This window comes from Chiloscyllium plagiosum, chromosome 9, assembly GCF_004010195.1.
Source record: "Chiloscyllium plagiosum isolate BGI_BamShark_2017 chromosome 9, ASM401019v2, whole genome shotgun sequence".
NCBI lineage: Eukaryota > Metazoa > Chordata > Chondrichthyes > Orectolobiformes > Hemiscylliidae > Chiloscyllium > Chiloscyllium plagiosum.
The window spans coordinates 98806404-98826610 of NC_057718.1; the positions used below are offsets into that span (position 1 = coordinate 98806404).

The following is a 20207-nucleotide window of genomic DNA, read 5'->3' on the forward strand; positions in this document are numbered from 1 at the left end:
ATCAATTTTAGAATTTGAGGAAAAACATGGGAATAAGTCACTAGTGTTTTAAAGGTGATGTGGTAGCTGTTGGATTGTTGTAAAAACACAACTATCGTCCCCATTGTCTTCTAGTGAAGGAAACCTGTCATTCCTTCTCTGTCCTAGCCTACATGTGACTCTAGTCCCACAACAATGCTGTCGATTCTTTACAGCTTTCTGAAGTAGTATTCCTCTGTTGTGAGAAAGGCCATCTACTCAGCACTACCAGAGATCATTTACAGTAACTTGGCTGGGCAACTGGTTTACAATGCAAAGTGATGCCAAAAATTCCTGCACTGGTTGCAATTACCATGAAGGTCCCACCTTTTCAACCTCTCCCCCCTTGTCTGAGGCATGGCGACACTCAGGTTAAACCACCAGAGCGAGTTATCTCGCTCTCAAATGAGGGAGCAGTCCTGTGGTCTTCTGAGACTATTATGAATTTACCTTATCAGAGGTGGATAAGTGTTGCAGCTGTACAAGACATTGATTTGGTCAAATTTGGAGCACTGTGAGTCGTTCTGGTCGCCATCCTATAGAAAGGACATTATTAATCTAGAAAAAGTGCAGAAAAGTTTTCCTAGAAAGCTACCTAGACTGGAAAGTTTGAGTTATATAGAGAGGCTGAATAGGCTGGGACTTTTTTCCATAGTGTACAAGAGGCTAAGGGAATGACCTTATGGAGCTCTATAAAATCACGAGAGGCATAGATAAAGTAGGTAGCCAACAGTTTTTCCCCAGTGTAGGGGAGTTTAAAACTAGAGGGATAGGTTTACGGTGAGTGGAAAGAGTTACAAAAACGCCCAGATGGACAATTTCTCCACTCAGAGGGTGTAGAGTGTCTGGAATGGGCTGCCAGAGATATTGGTGGAGGTGAGTACAATTTTGTCATTGAAAAAACACTTAGACAGGTATATGGATGGAATAGGGATAGAGGGATATGGACCAAATGCAGGCAAATGGGACTGGTTTAATTGTGAAAACTGGGCAGCATGGACTAGTTGGGCCAAAGGGTTTGTTTTCATGCTGTAGACCCCTATGACTAATTATTCCCAGAGAACACCCTATCAAGTGTGGGAGGGTGTGCAGCAATGCATATCATAAACTCACAGGAATGATCAGGTAGTGGAAGCTAATGGGTTTAGTTTACCAATTTGGACAAGGGGAGAAAAATGTAGCTAATAGTTTCTCTGTGAAAAATATGCATGCATGCTAGCTATGAACTGGGGGCGAAGTCTGGTTTAACATCCAGTGATATGTCAGCGTTGTTGGAAGTGTTACAAATTTCATTGCCACCCCTGCAGTTCTGCTCAGTATTAAATAATTGCTAGGTTACAAAATTATAGTATTACGCCAATGAATTAAAACATTAAGCTAATCTACAAGTAACAACTGTATGTGATGAATGCAGCTGGTGTGAATTTTGTTCCTGCTTATAAAAGTAAATCTGTGCTTTGCTGTTATATATAGGAGTGGGGATCATTTCTTGTTTCCCATGTTCAGTCAGGAGCCCCTGATGCTGGGACAAGAGATTCCAAGAGTTAGATTTTAGAGGTTTGGGACCACAGCTGCCTAATATAGGCAGCTGACCATTCATAAGGGACTTTTAGATAGTTAATTAAGTTTGCAAAGAGCTAACAGTTGAAATATGACACATTAGTTAATTCAACAAAATTAACGTATACTTCAGTGACAATGAGAATGGTCCACTGGTACTAAAGGGTGAATAGGCAGTTAGAAACACAGAATAGGAGCAGGAATAGACCATTCAGTCCTTCAAGCCTGCTCCACCAGTCAATATGATCATGCCTGATCCTCCAACTCAATACCCTGTTCCTACTTTCTACCCATACCTTATGATCCCTTTAGCTCTAAAAACTATATCTAGCTCCTTTTTGAAAATATTCTGTGTTTTGGCCTCAATGGCTTTCTGTGGCAGAGAATTCCACGGGCTCAGTATCCCTGGGTGAAGACATTTCTCCCCATCTCAGTTCTAAATGGCTTACCCTGTACCATTAGACTTTGACCTCTGGCTCTGGACTCCCTGGTTATTAGGCACATTCTTCCTGCATTCTCCCTGTCTAGTCCTGTTTGAATTGTATCCGTTTCTGTGCGATTCCTCCTCAATCTTCTGAACTCCAGTGAATATAAACTTAACCGATCTGGTCTCTCTTCATATGTCAGTTCTGCCCATCCCAGTCTTATAAACCCTTATTGTACACCCTCAATAGCCAGAACATCCTCCCTCAGATAGCAAGTCGAAAACTGCATGCAATACTCCAGGTGTGTGATCACCAGGGTCCTTCTGTACCTGAATCCTCTCACTATGAAGACCTGCACACCATTTGTTTCTTTACTGCCTGCTGCACCTGCACAATTATTTTCAGAAACTGTTGTTGAGGACATCCAGGTTTTGTTGCACCTCACCCTTTCCCAATCTATCACCATTCAGATGTAATCTGTCAGCCTGCTTTTACTACCAAAATGGACAAACTGACATTTATCGATATTATACTTCACCCGTCTGCCCACTCACTCAACATGTCTAAATCACATTGAAGCGTCTCAGCATCCTCCTTACAGTCCACCTTCCCACCCAGCATTTGCAAACTTGGAGATATTCCAGCCATCCAAGGAGTCAGTCTGCTACAAGAAGCACAGAGTGTGTAGATCTCATTAAAGTTGTGAAGACAGCATACGGCTTTCCAGATGAATTGTTAGGAAACTCTTCCTTGGGTCTTCGCTCAAAATCTTCTGGTCCTGATGAGGACTGGTCCCAGATCCTGAGCACTTGGATAATTGTACTTTCTCATTTACAATCAGCTGTTCCCCGCAAGTCTGTATGCCATCATCATTGTGGTAGTGCTCAATGCACTCCTCAATGTTAACCCTTTCAGCCCTTTACACAATTATACAACAGTGGTAAAGCCACTAGATTATACTCTGCAGTCCCAGGCTACTGCCCTGGGGACATGGATTCAGATCTTACCAAGTAGGCAACAGATGGAATCTGAATTCAATCAACAAAGTACGATTATTGTAAATACCTATAGATTAGCCTTTCTTACCCCAGGCTTGTCGACATATGACTATAGATTCACAGCAACGTGCTTGACTCCTCACTGTAATGGACTTGCAAGTCACTCAGCTCAACAACAATTAGGAATGGGCAAGAATAAAAATCAAACTTGATTGGAGAGATATTTATTTTAATTCCAATGTCTTAGTGAGCAAAGGCATGGCCAGCTGTATTATGGACTAGAGGATAACTTAAAAACATATGACCTTTTTTTATCCGTTCAGCTGGTCTGGAGTCATGTGTAGGACAGAGCGAGCAAGGACAAACATTTCTTTCCTAGAGGCATTTGTAAACCAGGTGGGTTTTTCTGACAATTGACAACGGTTTCACGGTCATCATTAGACTCCCAATTGCAAATATTTATTGGATTCAAACCCAGATCTCCAGAACCTTACCAGGGTCTCTGGATTAATAGTCTAACGATAAAGCACTAAGACATCACCTCCCCTTTACACAGAGCAAAGTGAGCAACTCCTTATTCAAAGACTGTGACCCCATATTCTCGAATTCCAGCCAGAATAGTCATTCTCTTAACATCTGCCCCAACAAGCCTCTTCAGTATTATATATGAACAAAGAACAGTACAGCACAATATTAAGTCTTTCAACCCTCCAAGCCTACGCCAACAGATCTCACCCTTCCATATTAAAATTGTCTTCACTAACAGTATCTGTATCCCTCTATTCCATTCCTATTCATATCTTTGTCCAGGTGCTTCTTGAACGCTACTATTGTGCTGTATACTTCAACAAAATTATCTAAATTCTACGGAAAGTCCAGTATTCTCAATCTTTCCTCATTGCACAATCCCTTCATCCCAGAGATCAATTGAGCAAACTCTTGTTGCATTCTCTTGGTAAGGATGCTCTTGCTCAGGTATGGGTAGCAAAATGGCACACAGCACGACAGCTGTGCTCTCCCCAGGGCCCGATAATACTGTAATAAAACTACTTCACTCTTACATTCCAGTCTTTGCTTGATACAGATTGGCATCTCCATGTGCTTTCCTAATTACTTGCTAGCTGTGTTAACATTTGTGTTGGGATGTCCAGGTTCCTCTGTATACTAACATTTCCCTGTCTCTCACCGTTTAAAAAGTTTCCAATTTCCCTTCACTTCGCACTCCCTCACATTAAATTTCACCAGTCATGTTCTTGATTACTCCCTCTAATTGGTCTACATTCATTTGCAGTCTCTACACCTCCTCCTCCCAGCTTATTGTCCTACTTAGCTTCATATCATCAGAAAAGGTTACACTTAGTGCCATCATTATGGATGTGGGTTGGAAACAGTGCAAGCCCAAGTGCTGATCTAGTGAAACCTGATTACGTTCAATCCTCATTATCCACGAGGCACAGGGACATGGATTTCCTCTGAATAAGAAATAAAGAACGGAGACCACTACTGTGTTCTTCGACCCTGCAGTGTGAAAGATTGCATGATGTTTAGCGAGGCAGACAATGGGGTAAGGATAAAACTGGGCCTGAAGCCAAATTCCTGAGTACACAGCTCCGTGGATTGTGAGTCAGTGGATAACAAGGAGTGAGTGGTAGTCACAATCTGTCAACCTGAAAATTACCCATTTATTCCTGTTGTCTGTTTTCTGTACATCAACAATTGCTTGAGAAGAGAGGACACTGATTGAAGATGATTGGCAAAAATGACCAACAGCAACACGAGTAAAGTCCTTTTCACTTTGTAAGTGGTTAGGATCTGGAACTCACTCCCCAGAGGCAGCTTCGAGTGCAGTTCTCAAAAAGCGTCTGAAGAGAAAAGGAAAACATTACATGGTCAGTCTGAAAAAAGCGGGGAAGAGTTGCTCTTGCAGAGAACGAATGAGTAATTGGCCTCTTCCTGTATTGTAGCCATTCTAAAATACTCTGACTGGGATTCAAATTTGACAATTGCTCCAAAGCAAATTAGAAGAGTATACACACATAAGAATAAATGAAACTTTGGGCAAAACCATTGTATTTGTAACTGGTTACTGTCACATAGGTGTGCAGTGAAATGACTATTTTCACTGTCTCTGTCCAATCTCTGATTCATATTCCTTCCTGTGTGAAAATATGCCCTTTCCTCTCCAGTAGTCTTCTGAAGTCCTGGAAACCTGCTTAGCGTGTGGTCAGATTTTGCTTTTGAATTTGCAAGCCAGCTGAATTCATAGATTCTGGATCAGTGGTGCTGGAAGAGAGCAATTCAGGCAGCATCCGACGAGCAGCAAAATCGACGTTTCGGGCAAAAGCCCTTCATCATTCATAGGCTAAGTAAAATACACAGAAGTGGTGAATTTATTAAATGTATTAAGACTGAATTGGCCATCCCTCTTTTGTTGCTGATAGAATGAATTTTCCATTGAGGTAGTTGTGGAGTATTTGCTGTACAGAAGCAAACCATTCCGCCGCACAACTGTAAATTGACTAGCAAATTTTGCAGAAAGCAATTCTTGATCGACTTAGTTTGAAAATAGAATAGATGGAACTGGAACTCATTTAATCTGTTTTCTACAGCTGCAACTATAAGGGGGTTGATCAACTCAGTACAGGTAATGGTGGAAACATGTCAAGTGCCATTTTAGTGAAGGCATTGTAGAGATGTCTGAGGTGGCTGTGTGAAAACAGGCACTGTCCCCTTTGATGCTTGTTGTAGCATCCAAACTGGAAACTGGCCTAGCTCAAACTCATACGTGCTAGCATGTCAACGCTCCAGACAAGGTTAGGAGGCAATTTGACAGAGTTGTATAAAATCAGGAGGACTTTAGAGGAAGTAAATAAAGAAACACTATTTCAAAGGTTGATAGCTAGAGAAAACAAGGTTTAAGATGTGTTGCAGAAGAACCACATGAGGAAATCTTGATTTTACACAATAGAATTTGGACTTAACTAGGAGGCATTGTGGCTCAGTGGTTAGCACTGCTGCCTCACAGCACCAGGGACTCAGGTTCAATTCCACCCTTGGAAGACTGTCTGTGTGGTGTTTGCACAGTCGCCTTATACCTGTGTAGGTTTCTGCTGGGTGCTGCGGTATCCTCCCACGGTCCAATCCAGCGGATTGGTCATGCTAAATTGCTTTGTACAGTCCAGGGCTGTGTAGGCTAGGTAGATTAGCTGTGGGAAATATAGGGATAGGGAACAGTGGGTCTAGGTGGGGTTCTCTTTGGAAGGTTAGTGCAGACTTGATGGGTCAAATGGCTTCTATCTGCACTGTAGGTGTTCTATGAACTGGGACACATAGCTTGTAAGTATGATGGATACAGCTTCAATTTAAATGCGGTAAGACAAAAGGTGCATTTTCAGAAGGAAAAAAGAATCATATAATCATAGAATTCCTATGGTGTGGAAACAGGCCTTTTGGCCCAACAAGTCCACACCAGGACTATGAAGAGTCTCCATCCTTGGTGGAGAATGGATCCACCTAGACCCATTCCCCTACCCCATCACTTTTACATTTTCCCTGACTAATGCACCTAACCTGCACATCCCAGAACACGCTGGACAATTTAGCACGGCCAATTCACCTAACCTGCACATCTTTGGACTGTGGGAGGAAACTGGAGCACCCGGAGGAAACTCATGCAGAAACGAGGAGAATGTGCAACCTCATGACAGACAGTAGGCCGAGGCTGGAATTAAAGCTGGGTCCTGGTGCTGTGAGGCAGCAGTGCTGAATTTATGAAATATTAGCAATGACAGGACATTAGTCCCCTCAAATCTGAACTGCCATGCATTAAGATTGCAGCTGATCTGTTTGGGTTTTGAATTCTACACCTTGATAGTCTTTTATTCCCCTGCTGAACAAGAATCTATCTACTAGATTAGAGTGGTGCTGGAAAAGCACAGTAGGTCAGGCAGCGTCTGAGGAGCAGGGAAATCAATGTTTCGGGCAAAAGCCTTTCATCAGGAATGGAGGCTTTTGCCAAAAATCTATCTACCTCTGCCTTAAAAATATTCACTGTTTTCTGCATCTTCTGAGGCAGAGAGTTCCAAAGTTGCACAACCTTTTGAGAGAAAAATGTCTCCTCATTTATGTTTTAAAAGGGTGACTCCTTATTTTAAAACAGTGGACTCTAGTTGTAGACTGACCCACACGAGGAAAACCCTTTCCACATCCACGATAACTCACCATTCAGGATCTCACGCACTTCAATCAATTCTCGTCTCGCTCTTCTACACTCAAAACAGGCCCAGTCCGACCAACCTTCCCTCATAAGAATACCCATTCATTTCATGTAACAGTCTAATAGATCTTCTCTGATCTGTATCCATTGCATTTATATCCTTCCATAACTAAGAAAATCAAAACTGGGCACAGTATTTGTAATGTGGTCTTACCAATGCCCTCTATGCTTACTGTTGCATGTAAGAGGAAGGAATGTGGGACTAATCGGATTACTCTGCAAACAGCTAGCATGGATCAGCCAGGCCAAATGGCCATTTTCAGTTCTGTGCTATTCTATGATTCTCTGATTAATGTACTGTAATTATGGAGGAGGATGATGTTGAAAGGAACCTCAATAAATCTTGAAACTAGCCGGTAGAGTTCAAATTGATAACAGATCACTGAAACACTCCACATTCATTTCCTATTCAACTGTGTTAGAGTTGAGTCTATTTATTAAAACGAATATCATTTAGTCTCTGAGAATGAAGCCACATGGTTTATGAATATCAGACATTTGACTTAAAGTTTTAAATTCACTGCTGCCTACCTGATACTGCTTGTTTTGTCCATATGGAATGAAATTAATTTTCAGTTTACATAGCTACAGTTATCCAGATGACATACTAAGTATTCTCACTAAGCAGAGAATCAGAAAATGGAAATTACATTGTCATTTGATGTGATAGATGAGTTATAACATCATGAAAGATTAAAAAAACTAATGTGTTATTAAAACTAATAGTCTATGCGGTTAGTTCCAATATTTACATTTATCCAGTTTTTGCTTATTGTAATATGAATTTATGATGTCAGGGATACATTAGAGTACTTTGTTTTAAATAATTTCCCATCATAAAGCTTTATTTGACACCTGAACCTCAAATTGGCACTTAGTTGGCAATCACTCAATTGAAAACATTAGCTGGAAACAGGAGTAGGCCATTCAGCCCCTTGAGCCTTTACACCATTCAATGACATTATGGCTGTTATGCTCAGTGAAGGATATCACTGAATATGGTCTCTTTGAATGTTCGTATTATTCAGACACTGCCAGAGGAAGTGGTGGAGGCTGGTACAGTTACAGCATTTAAAAGGCACCTGGATGGATATATGAATACGAAGGTTTTAGAGGGATATGGGCCAAGTGCTGGCAAATGGGACTAGATTAATTTAGGCTATCTGGTCAGCATGGAAGAGGGGGACTATCTGTAAGACTCTACATACTCATAGATTAATATTTTCTCCTGTAAAGTTATGCCTTGTCTTAGCAGAGCAGATGTTCATGAGGCAGGACTGAATAAGGTAGTCAGCCAGTCAAAACAAGAATGAGCTGTAACTATTTCAAACATGTGGCAGGTTATTCATCAAAAGCAAAATGCTGTGGATGTTGGAAATCTGAAATCAGAGCAGAAAGTGCTGGTAATGCTCATCAGCAAGTCTGGCACCTCTTGTGAAGAGAGAAAAACAGAGTTATTAACCTTTCATCAGGGTGTTAATCAAAGTGGTCTCACAAAAGTATCATTGACACTGGATGCTTCTCTTTTGTTAATTTCAATAATAAATAATTACGTTTTGAGGTTGTCAAATTAAGTCTTCTTTCAATAGAAACTATGGGAAGGATTATCATTTAAATTTGTGTTAATCACTTCAATGTATCCAATTTCCTTTTGCTACAGACCTAACTGGTGCTGCTATTTTCTGGGATTGAAGTCTCCAGTGACAGCTCGAATTCATCATGGCCGATGATGCAGATATGCGCAATGAGTTGGAGAACATGCAACAGCGTGCTGACCAGGTGGCTGATGAGGTGAGTGAGATGGTGCTGAATTCTAAATCATCCTTTAATTCCCACTGATTTCACAATTCATGTCACTGTATTGGTGCACTCAACTGATTCAGTAATACCATGCTGCAAGACACAAGCTGTGGTGCAAAGAACTGGAGAGGGAGAGGAGGGTACATTCCATTAACATGCGGAAGTTAACTCCTTGGCTGTGGGTAGCAATGTCAAGAGCAGCTTTTGATAAAGAAGGGGATCAGGCCAAGAATACAATCAATGCCTGCATGGCTTCAGCCCACCCTATCTCTCTTGTCTGCTTCATTCTCAAGGACTGATCTCTGTGCTATTCATGTCAAATGTCCTTTGAATTCCCCTTTTTCCTGCTTCATTGTCAGTAACAGAAACTTGTCTCAACAGTCAGATCTTTCATCCTAAATGTTTTTGCTTTGTTACTTCTCCTGCAATATTTATTAACATCTTCAAAGTTTACATTTTTATCATACCTTCAGTCACCACAATGTAACCTTCTCCTGATGCACAGCATCTTTTGAGGTGTTGCATGCTCTACAAATGAGAAATGTTTCTTTCTGGATCTAGCTGGACTTAGTTCTAGATTAAATATGACCTAACTGGTGTCAGATTTCTGTCAGTCCATCCTTCCCAAGGCACCTCTCTCTCTGTACCTCTTTTTGCCTTTTAAATTTGCTCCTTCCAGTTTCTGCATATACATTAATCATAGGTTTATCTCATTGTGCAGCCTCACCGTTAATGTCCAAGGAACCCCCACAATAAACACTTTAACAAGACCAGTATACAATCTAAATTCTTAATTTTGCGAGTATGGTATGGTTAAAAATTTTTTCAATGAATGAAATTTCATGGACAATACGCAATGAGTGGCTCAGTGGCTAGCACTGATGCGTCACAGCTCCAGGGACCCGGGTTCGATTCCAGCCTCGGGTGACTGTCTGTGTGGGGTTTTACACATTCTCCTTGTGTCTGCGTGGGTTTCCTCTGGGTGGTCTGATTTCCTCCCACAATCCATTGATGTGCAGGTTAGGGTGGATTGGCCAGGGGAAATGCAGGGTTGCAGGGATATGGTGGCTCTGAGTGGAAGGCTCTTCAGAGGGCTGGCGTAGCCTTGATGGGCTGAATGGTCTGCTTCCACACTGTGGGAATTCTATGCTACACCTAGTTCTTAGCACACTTGTCTCTTAGTTACCAAGTTCCACATCTAAGTTCCATTCTAGATCTTAATCACTTCAGTGAAGTACTGAGTGACAACTGCACTGTTTGATGGCCTGACTTTGGCAATGAAGCATTGAACTAAGGCCCTGGCTGCACTCTCCACTTGGCATGGAAGATCCCATAGAATGATAGCAGGGGCAATATCCACGGCGTTCAGGCCAAAATATATCCTTCAATCACCATGACTAAAACAGATTAGCTGGTTGTCAACACATTGTTACATGTGGAAGCTTGCTGTGCACAAATTAGCAGTTGCGGTTCCTACATTTCAACAGTAAATATACTTCAAAGTGCTGTGAAGTGTCAAGTGGCTGTGAGAAACGCAATCTAAATACAAATTCCTTACTTTCTTTCTTTACAAGTTACTGTCATGTATAATTAATGCCAGTATTTGAGATTATCTACACTCATTTTCCAGATTATGTAATGCATTTCAAATGTGTGTAACCTGTGAAAAGGACAAGTATATTTTTATTCAGTACAATGGTTGCACTGTATTAATATGACTTGCTCAAGTTCAGTAGTTTGAATGCTGATAATGACAGTGTTCAGTATCTGCACTGACTTGCCGGAAGGTAAATTGTTCTAAGGAGAAAAGGCTAGAGCACAACTGTTCATTCTCTGTGTCTGCTGAGGCATTAGATGTACTTCCTGCCCATATCCATCTTAATTAAAAATCTATTTGAGCTTTGTCTCTGGTCTGGTTGATCATAAGATCGCATCAATTTAGAGCCGGATTCACATCAATAATGTAGGTATGTTGAGTTGGGAAGCTTCCAACAGACCATTCTCCCTTTAAAAAGTCGCTGTCTGCTGTATTTTCATTTTGGAAGATGGCTGCAGGATGGACTTAAGTCTGAAGCAGTGTGGAGGTATGGCGATGGTAATGTAAGAGTGCAGAGAGCCAACCTTGGTTCCTGAATCTTTGACACAATTGTACTGAGGGATATTAGACACTCTATCCCTCAACCCTCATATCCCCATGTGACCCTCATGCCCACTCCCCAAGTATTCACTATGCACAGAACCAATGAGCAATACAGTAACAGCTCAAGACAGAAGAGAGCCATTCAAACATCTCCTTAGAATAAAACTATAGCTCTTGCAATCCTACAAAAGTACCAATCAGATTCTGTCATTAACAATATCAATAATAGAGGCTTAGCCTACTTCATATCTCTTATTTTTGCCTAGAAAAAACATTGAAAAACTTGTTAAAGAACCAATTCTTCTTATGTAAATGCTGAAAGAACTGCAAATGCTAGATATCAGAAACATGAAAACAGAAATTGCTGGAAAAGCACAGCAGGTTCTGAGGAAGGGTTACTTGACCAGAAAAATTAAGTCTGATTTCTCACCACACATGCTGCCACATCTGTTGAAATTTTCCAGCAATTTCTGTTTTTGTTGCTAATAACTTATTGCAACCTCTTAAAAATGTTGATCAATCACAGATGATACTTCCAGTCAAACTGTTTCATAACAATGTCAATTTAAGTGAGTGGCTTGCTCAGCTGTTTGAAAGGGCAGTTTTTTTTCATTCGTTCATGCAACGTGGGTGTTGCTGGCTGGGCCAGCATTTATTACCCATTTCTAGTTGTCCTTCAGGAAGTTGTGGTGAGTTGCCATCTTGAACCACTGCAGTCATTAGAATGAAGTGCCTCAGGACCAAATATTCAGCTATATTCTTACGGATTTGGATTAAAATAAGGACCAGGCAGAGTAACACTGGCAGATTTCCTTCTGTCAAGAACCTCAGTGAACCAAACGGACAATTTTTACAACAATCTAATAGTTTTTTGATGACCATTACCAGCATTGTTTCCTTCTAAATTCAGATTCACAAATTAAGCGAATATAAATTCCCCCAGTTACTGTGGTAGGATTTGAACTCATAACCCCAAATTACTAGGCACAGTACTACTGTGTACACAAAGGAAATGTAACAGGATTCAATAGTAACTTCCAGTTGGCACCAGAATAAATATCTGAAGGGAGCAATTTGCAAGGCTATGGAAGGAGAATTGACAGGTTAACATAGGAATATTGATGCACGTGGACACATTCATTTCCAGGCATTTTTAATCTCCCTGTTGAGAGGTGTTATTACACATCTCTAGAGCAGGTGGGGCTTGAACCTGGGCCTCCTGGCTCAGTCCCACTCTCTCATAAGAGAGAGACAACTGGTGAGGAGCTTAATTTGAGAGTTTCCAAAACCCAGACAAGGGACATGTTTGAAAAAACAAGACTTTCACGTTAACCTGGCACCGGAATTGGATCCATACTATTGGCATCACTCAACATCACAAATAAGGCACCTGGCCAACTGCGCTAGCTAACCCCCAGAGCTAGGGCTGTACCAGTGCCACAAGAGCCCTCCTATTCTGTTCAATTGCCATTTGATTCAATGATTCCTGAAAATTGGTTAAGCTGTGTAGTTTCTGATTTTGTTCAATTCATTTTCTGTCTTCTCTATTTACAGTCATTGGAAAGCACTCGCCGCATGCTTCAACTGGTTGAAGAGGTAAGGACTTCAATGTTCAGATGTGGACTGTGTTCTGTTGTTTTATGCTGAGCGTTTCAATTGTAAGTTTTGGTTGTTACATGGATTAGTTTCGAGAGAATACCCTTTCTCTTCAACTTTCCATTTTACACATCATTTTCCTATTGGAGCAGGATGGAAGAGCTGAATGGCCTATCCCTACTCCTCTTTTCTATATTTTATATCTTTGATTGAGGAATCTGGGATGCAAATATCTCTTGTAAGGCTCTAACTGCACTTAATCCTAAAAGAGTAAAACTGATTCTGTAAATTCTACCCTTTCTCCATCCCACTTTAATTAACATCACTATCTATAGCAGTTGTTAGGGATTTACAAAGAGAAAGTTCAGCCCTTTGTGTTTGTTCTGTTACTCAGTGATTGATAAATTGATCCAAAGACAGATGATTAAAGTATGAAACTAGTCACAAATCCTTTCTTGATGGCTTGTTTATTTATAGAATACTGCATTACATACCATTGCTTCCTGTCAACACACACAGTGCCCCACTTTATTGTTGATATTTTTGAATCAATCTGTTCAGAGATGTTATTACACACCTCTGGAGCAGGTGGGACTTGTAACTGGGCCTATGGATTCAGAGGTAGGGACACTACCACCATAAGATCACTCTCTTATTATAGTATTAGGGTGAATCAATTAGAGTTATAGAGATATACAGTATGGAAACAGACCCTTTGGTCCAACCAGTCCACGCCTGTCATAATCCCGAACTAAACTAGTGCCACCTGCATGCTCCTGGCTGATATCCCTCCAACCCTTTCCTATTCACGGACTATCAAAATATCTTTTAAATGTTGTAACTATAGCATCTACCATTTTCATTGGGTCATAACTGTCCTGTTGTCCCAGTGCAGCCACTGGAGGATTCACCACTTAAATTGTCGGGACCTGCTGACACGGTCACCCACAATATCTTTGTTTCTGGATCAGTGGTGCTGGAAGAGCACAGCAATTCAGGCAGCATCCGATTTTGCTGCTCGTCGGATGCTGCCTGAATTGCTGTGCTCTTCCAACACCACTGATCCAGAATCTGGTTTCCAGCATCTGCAGTCATTGTTTTTACCACAATATCTTTGTGCCAGTGGCTGAATATGGAAACACTCACCTCCCACTTGTAGGGTCAGCAGCTGAGAACAGCTTGGAGTGAGCAGCTCATAGAGGCAGGCTGTCACCTACAATGGGGAGAAAGTGAGGTCTGCAGATGCTGGAGATCAGAGCTGAAAATGTGTTGCTGGTAAAGCACAGCAGGTCAGGCAGCATCCAAGGAACAGGAGAATCGACGTTTCGGGCATAAGCCCTTCATCAGGGCAGAGTGCCTACAATGGGCATCAGCCTCTTATCACCGCCACGACTAAAGTCATAGAAACTTAGAATAGGAGCACAGGTAGGCCATTTGGTTCTTCAAGGCAGAGGTGTGTACTGCAGATGCTGGAGATTAGAGTCAAGATTAGAGTGGCGCTGGAAAAGCACAGCAGGTCATGCAGCGTCTGAGGGGCAGGAAAATCGATGTTTTGGGCAAAAGCCCCATGAAGGAGTTTGCCCGAAGCGTTGATTTTCCTGCTCCTAGAATGCTGCCTGTACTTTTCCAGCACCACTCTAATCATTTGGTTCTTCGAACCTGCTCCAGCATTCAATATGATCATGGCTGATCAAACCAACTCAGTACCCATATTCTCTCACCCTAACATCAGTTGGGTTTTGTAGACCTGCTGAAAGAATTCCTGTTGTATGTTTCTCAAGGGAAATGAGTGGCTTCCATCAAAAGGGATGTTTTGACAGGCAGCTGCTGTATCTCCTCATTGAAGCAGATAGCCGAGCAGAATTGACACTGAAATCAGGTGACCTTCAAAATGGTGTGCACATATTGCAGGAGCATTCATTCAGATGAGCTTGCTCAAAGAATTGATGAATTAAAATTCTGGGGGACTGTAAAGTGCCTATGGTGATGCACAGGTATATTTTGGGTCATTCTTTCAAGGACAGAATTGTTCATATTTGTCTCTTTAAAATGCAAACTGTAAATCTTTAGAACAAAATACTGCAGATGCTGGAAATCTATTAAAAACCCAGGAGATGCTGGAGAAACTCAGCAGGTCTAGCAGCATCTGTGGAGAGAGAAACAGTTAAACATTTTGAGCCATGAACTGTTAACTCTGTTTCTCTGTTATCAAATCTTGAATGTGCACACTTTATTTAGGATGATTGCTTTATTTTAAAGTTGGAGGCAATCTCAAATAATTTACTTAATCAGGCTAATAGTAAGCCGGCTATTCCTATCTGAATAATCTCAGAGTATATATAGTTTTGGACAAATAATTCCTTTGATTTATGGAAAGTGTACATATCCTTAGAATGGAGCTAACTAGTTGTTAGGGAAGAGTCTTACATGCCTATCATTAGCAGTGATGCAAAATGATCTTACAGGAGATAATGATTACTGCTGTCTGCAAATGTTCCTCTGAAGGAAGGCCAGGAGGCACAAGTCAGCAATCATACAGAAACACTTCAGTTAAGTTCATCACTAGCTCTGAGGAAACTCTGAAAATAGATCTGCCAACTGCAGTCTGACATAATGTTAAAATTCTTAAAGGACAGCGCAAGTATATCTGCCACTCATTACATAAGATATGAGCCAGCACCAGGGTCAGACAATCTATTATTGATAGCAAGTGACAGCCTCATTACAGCTGAAGGATTGGACGGTACTGGGAATGAAAATCACGACATCTTCACAAAACTATCGTAATGTGAAAGTCTGGTCCGAAAGGCAGATGTTCACCTGCATGGTCCCGTAAGAAATAGGGACAGGAGAAGGTCATTTGGCCCATCAAAGCTGCCCTGCCATTCAATAGGGTTATGGCTGATTCAATATTCCCCACGTCCACTTTCCCATATAACCATGTCATGTTTCACTAACATTGGTGGAACAGAACTTTCTGTGGTTCATAGAATCCCGATAGTGTTGGAAGCAGGCCATTCAGCCCACACTGACCCTCTGAAGAGCATCCTATGCAGATCTACTCCATCCCTATGACCCTGCATTTCCCATGTTTTATACACCTATCCTGCACATCCCTAGACACGACAGGCTATTTAGCATGAGTCCAAAAGGGTGGCACTGGAAAAGCACAGCAGGTCAGGCAGCATCTGAGGAACAAGAGAGTCAACGTTTCAGGCATAAACTCTTTATCAGGATTGTTCCTGATGAAGGGCTTACACCTGAAACATCGACTCTCCTGCTCCTCAAATGTAGCCTAAACTGCTATGCTTTTCCAACGCCACCCTTGAACTCTGACTCTCCAGCATCTACAGTCCTCAGTTTCTGTTATTTAGCATGGCCAATGAGAGGTGATCTTATTGAAATGTGAAAGATCCTGAAAGTACTTGATAGGGTGAGTGCTCAAATCTAGATCTGTGCGGTGGGGGCACAGTTTCAGAAAATAGGCCTTCCATTTAAAATGGAGAGTACGAGGAATTTCTTCTCTCTGAGGGCCGGATTTCCCCACCTCAGAGAATGGAGGCCAGGTCATTGATCATGTTCAAGACTGAGCTAGACTGATTTTTGATTGACAAGGTAATACAAGGTTATTGGGGATAGGTGGGAATATGCAGTTAAGGCCACAATCAGATCAGCCTGTGAAGAGGGGGACTCGAGGGGCTGAATGGTCTCATATTGCTTATATTTTATGTTCATTTCTCCCTTTGGAAAGGTCTTTGCTACCTTTCCAAAGACTCAGCACTGTGTTCTCCTCATAAGGCACCATAGACCATTTTTTAATATGATGTGGGCATTTCTGAAAGGGCCAACATTTGTCACCCATTCGTTATAGATTTTCAGAGGGTGGTGGTTAGCCGTCTTCTTGAACTGCAGCACTCCATGTGGTGTAGGTACATCCACAGCATCTATTAGGGATGTTTACTCTAATAAGCATCAAATTATATCAAGCTGGAGGGACTCCTGATTGACTATTTTAGGAAAAAAAAAGTCATAGGCAAGTTCTCATTCTCCACATGGGGAAGACAGGAAGATGGACCCATAATTGATGGATTATGTCAGTGCAACACTGTCTGCGACTCACACTCTACAATGTTACAGGTGATGGGGAAAGCTGTGTGTGTCCCCTGCCATTAGCCTGGAGGATACCCTTAAATGGGCAATTTATACCCATATCTCTCCAATATACTGGGCAGCAGGAGAGTTCTTGTAGTGCATTGGTGGTGTTCCTGCCTCTGAGCTTGAAGGCCAAACTCAAGTCCCATTTGCTCCATAACATCTCTGGGCAAAGTTAAAAATCACACAACACCAGGGTATAGTCCAACAGATATATTTGGAAGCACTAGCTTTTGGAGCGCTGCTTCTTCACCACCAAGAGACAGTGCCTCAAAAGCTAGCGCTTCCAAATAAACCTGTTGGATTATAACCTGGTATTGTGTGATTTTTAACTTTGTCCACACCAGTTTAACACCGGCTCCTCCAAATCATGATAGCATCTCTGATTAGAAAATATCTGTGTGCGCCAGTGAAGTTGCACATGTGGCACACTGGTAGTGTCCTTACCTCTGAGCCCAGCTAACTTAGGCTCAATTCCTACTTGCTGCAAAAGGGATGCCAAGTCTGAATCAATGATTACAAAATATGTATAATAGACAGCAGGAAAGCTCAACACTTCATGTGTGCCTCAAAAAGTTTTACCCTGGAGCTGCTGTTGTTTCAGAGCCTATCTTGCACTTCTGAACTTTACACTGGGATGCGGAGCGCCCACAAGGTTATAACTTTTGCCTGTCTTGGGCTTCTGATACCCATTTGAACTTGAGGCCAGGGTTTTAGAAGCCCATGAGGGACCATCCTGTCCAGTCATCCAATTCAGTGTAAGGTAATTCTGATGACAGATCATTGACCTGAAACATTAGCAAATAAGGGCGTTCCCCAGGGATTCCAGACTAGGGGTCGTCATCTAATGATAGGGGAAAAACCATCTGAGACTGAGATGAGGTGAAATTCCTTCACCCAGAGAGAGTTAACCTTGTGGAATTTGTTAGCGCAGAGGCCAGAACATTGTATGGTTTCAAAAAACTGTTGGATATAACACTTGAGGCTGAAAGGATAAAAGGACGGGGGTGGGGGGACAAGCAGGAACAGGCTATCGAGTTGGATGGTCACCATGATGACAAAGAATGATGGAAGGCTGAATGGCCTACTCCTGCTTGATGTTTGTAAGTTTTCTCTTTCTGCAAAGATGTTCTGACTTGCTGAGCCTTTCCTTCACTTTTTGTTTCTCTGTAAACTACTTCCAGAAAGTTCTATTCATTCCAAAAGAAGCGATAGATAATCTGCCTGCTGAGGTTCTGAAGTGATTAAGAATTTTGCTGACATTCCCAGTTTGTTGTTTTTGTTTTGTTAATATGTTAGAATTTACTCCCTTTCCCTCAGTGCCCCGGTAATGAAACAGGCTTGCTTTCCCCAAGAGAAGTTCCTTTCTGCAGTTACTGAAAATAGCATCCATTTCACTCAATCTTACTGTAAAATCCCTTTGTGTTTAATGTGGAAAACATGCAGATTTCTGTATCCCTGCAGTTTAATATACAAAGAGACACTAACAAAATTGGAGGCAAATCCTTTCCAATCTTATTGAATCACCTACCTCACGATTAGATGTAACCACAGGACTAAATAGAAAGAAAATGTACTGGCAGTGAAGGCAGTCTTCTGTCTGGGATAATGAAGGCTTTATTTCCTTTCAAATCCTTCCTGCTGTCCTAATCCTACAGATGGTACAGGGGGAAGGAGGGGTGAGGAGCTTTCAATTTGTGATACACACAAAGACCTGAATTTTACTACAGCCTTCTAAGACTATGACATTGAGGTGAAAGGTGATTCCTTAACAGTCCAATTAACTGGATAGGTGGACAATTAACTGTCCAATTAATGAGAACATTAATAGACCTCCTATAATGGTCTGAAGCGTCAGTAACAGCCCCTGGGAAACGTAGATGCTGCTGAGACAGGCAGGAGAACTTGAGGTGGTGATTTGGAGGAAGTAAAAATATTTTGTTTTATTCAGTCGTGATATGTGGGTATTGCTGGCTGGGCCAGCATTTATTGCCCGTCCCTAGTTGCCCTTGAGAAGGTGGTGGTGAGCTACCTTCTTAAGCTATTGCAGACTGTGTGTTGTAAGTTGACCCACAATGGCCTTAGGGAAGGAGTTTCAGGATTTTGACCCAGCGACACTGAAGGAACGGTGAGATATTTCCACTTCGGGATGGTTTGTGGCTTGGAGGGGGACTTGCAGGTGGTGGTGTTCCAATGTATTTGCCGCCATTGTCCTTCTAAATAGAATTGGTCATGAGTTGGGAAGGCACTGTCTAAGACTCTTTGGTGAATTTCCCTACTGCATCTTGAGGATGGTTCACACTGCCGCTATTGAGTGCCAGTGTTGGAGGGAATGGGAGCTTGTGGATGTGGTGCCAATCCAGTGGGGGCTGCTTTGTTTCTGGATGTTGTCAGGCTTCTAGATTGTTGTTGGAGCTGCACCCATCCTGACAAGCAGGGAGTATTATATCACACTCCTGACATGTGCCTTGCAGATGACAGACAAGCTTTGGAACATCAGGAGATGAGTCAAGGAGCCAAAGGTGGGAAAAGGAATCCTTCTTGGGGTTAGGGAGGGGCAGAGGATTTGTTGGGACAGTATGATAGGTTTTGCGTTTCCTGCATCCTCATTAGAGGGTGAAGCCTCCAACAACAAGTGCACTGCTGTGTTAAAGCTTATGGCTTCTCCAAACAGTGTGGGAAAATTCTGCTCAGGCAAACAGAGCTGGAGCCTAAATGAATAATGCCCTGGCTTTCCCAGAAAATGGAGACTCTAATGATCACACCATTTCCAGGGTTGATTAGTTCCTCACTGCTTCTCAATCTTTTGTCCCATCTCTAGGGGTGGTATGGTGGCTCAGTGGTCAGCACTGCTGCCTCACAGCACCAGGGACCCAGGTTCAATTCCATCCTCCAGTCTGGAGTTTGCACATTCTCCCCGTTTCAGCATGGATTTCCTCTGACAGTGCAAAGATGCACAGGTTAGGGTGGATTGGCTGTGTTAAATTGCCCCATAGTGTACAGGGATGTGCAGGCTAAGTGGGTTAGACAGGGGAAATGCAGGAATGCTATGGGTCTGAATGGGATGCTCTTTGAAGGGTTGGTGTGGACCCGGATGGCCTGCTTCCACACTGTAGGAATTCTGTGATTGTAGTTTTTTTTTTAAAAATGGGATATGAGTATCATTGGCATGGCCAATTCTGCACTGGCTTTCAGCAAGTGTCTTCTGGAACTGTTTTGGCTAATGTGGCAAGATCCAACAT

The 20207-nt window shown here is 42.1% G+C and overlaps 2 protein-coding genes across 4 annotated transcripts in view; one reads left to right on the plus strand and one right to left on the minus strand.

Moving 5' to 3' along the window:
* The window catches only part of snap25a (synaptosome associated protein 25a), a 131281-nt gene that overhangs the window by 62099 nt on the left and 48975 nt on the right, over positions 1 to 20207 (plus strand). For both annotated transcript variants that reach the window (XM_043696619.1, XM_043696618.1), the window contains exons 2-3: positions 8938 to 9068; positions 12772 to 12813. In XM_043696619.1, coding sequence (XP_043552554.1) covers positions 8997 to 9068; positions 12772 to 12813 — 114 coding nt within the window. In that variant the 5' untranslated portion in view covers positions 8938 to 8996. The remainder of the gene's footprint in view (positions 1 to 8937; positions 9069 to 12771; positions 12814 to 20207) is intronic.
* Positions 3246 to 20207, minus strand: part of mkks (MKKS centrosomal shuttling protein) — a 141964-nt gene continuing 125002 nt past the window's right edge. The window contains exon 6 of one of the 2 annotated variants that reach the window (XM_043696606.1): positions 3246 to 4863. Coding sequence is in view for 1 of the 2 variants with exons in the window: in XM_043696609.1 (XP_043552544.1) it covers positions 4853 to 4863 (11 nt within the window). In the remaining variant the exon portion in view is untranslated. The remainder of the gene's footprint in view (positions 4864 to 20207) is intronic. The other variant, XM_043696609.1, reaches the window with a different exon arrangement.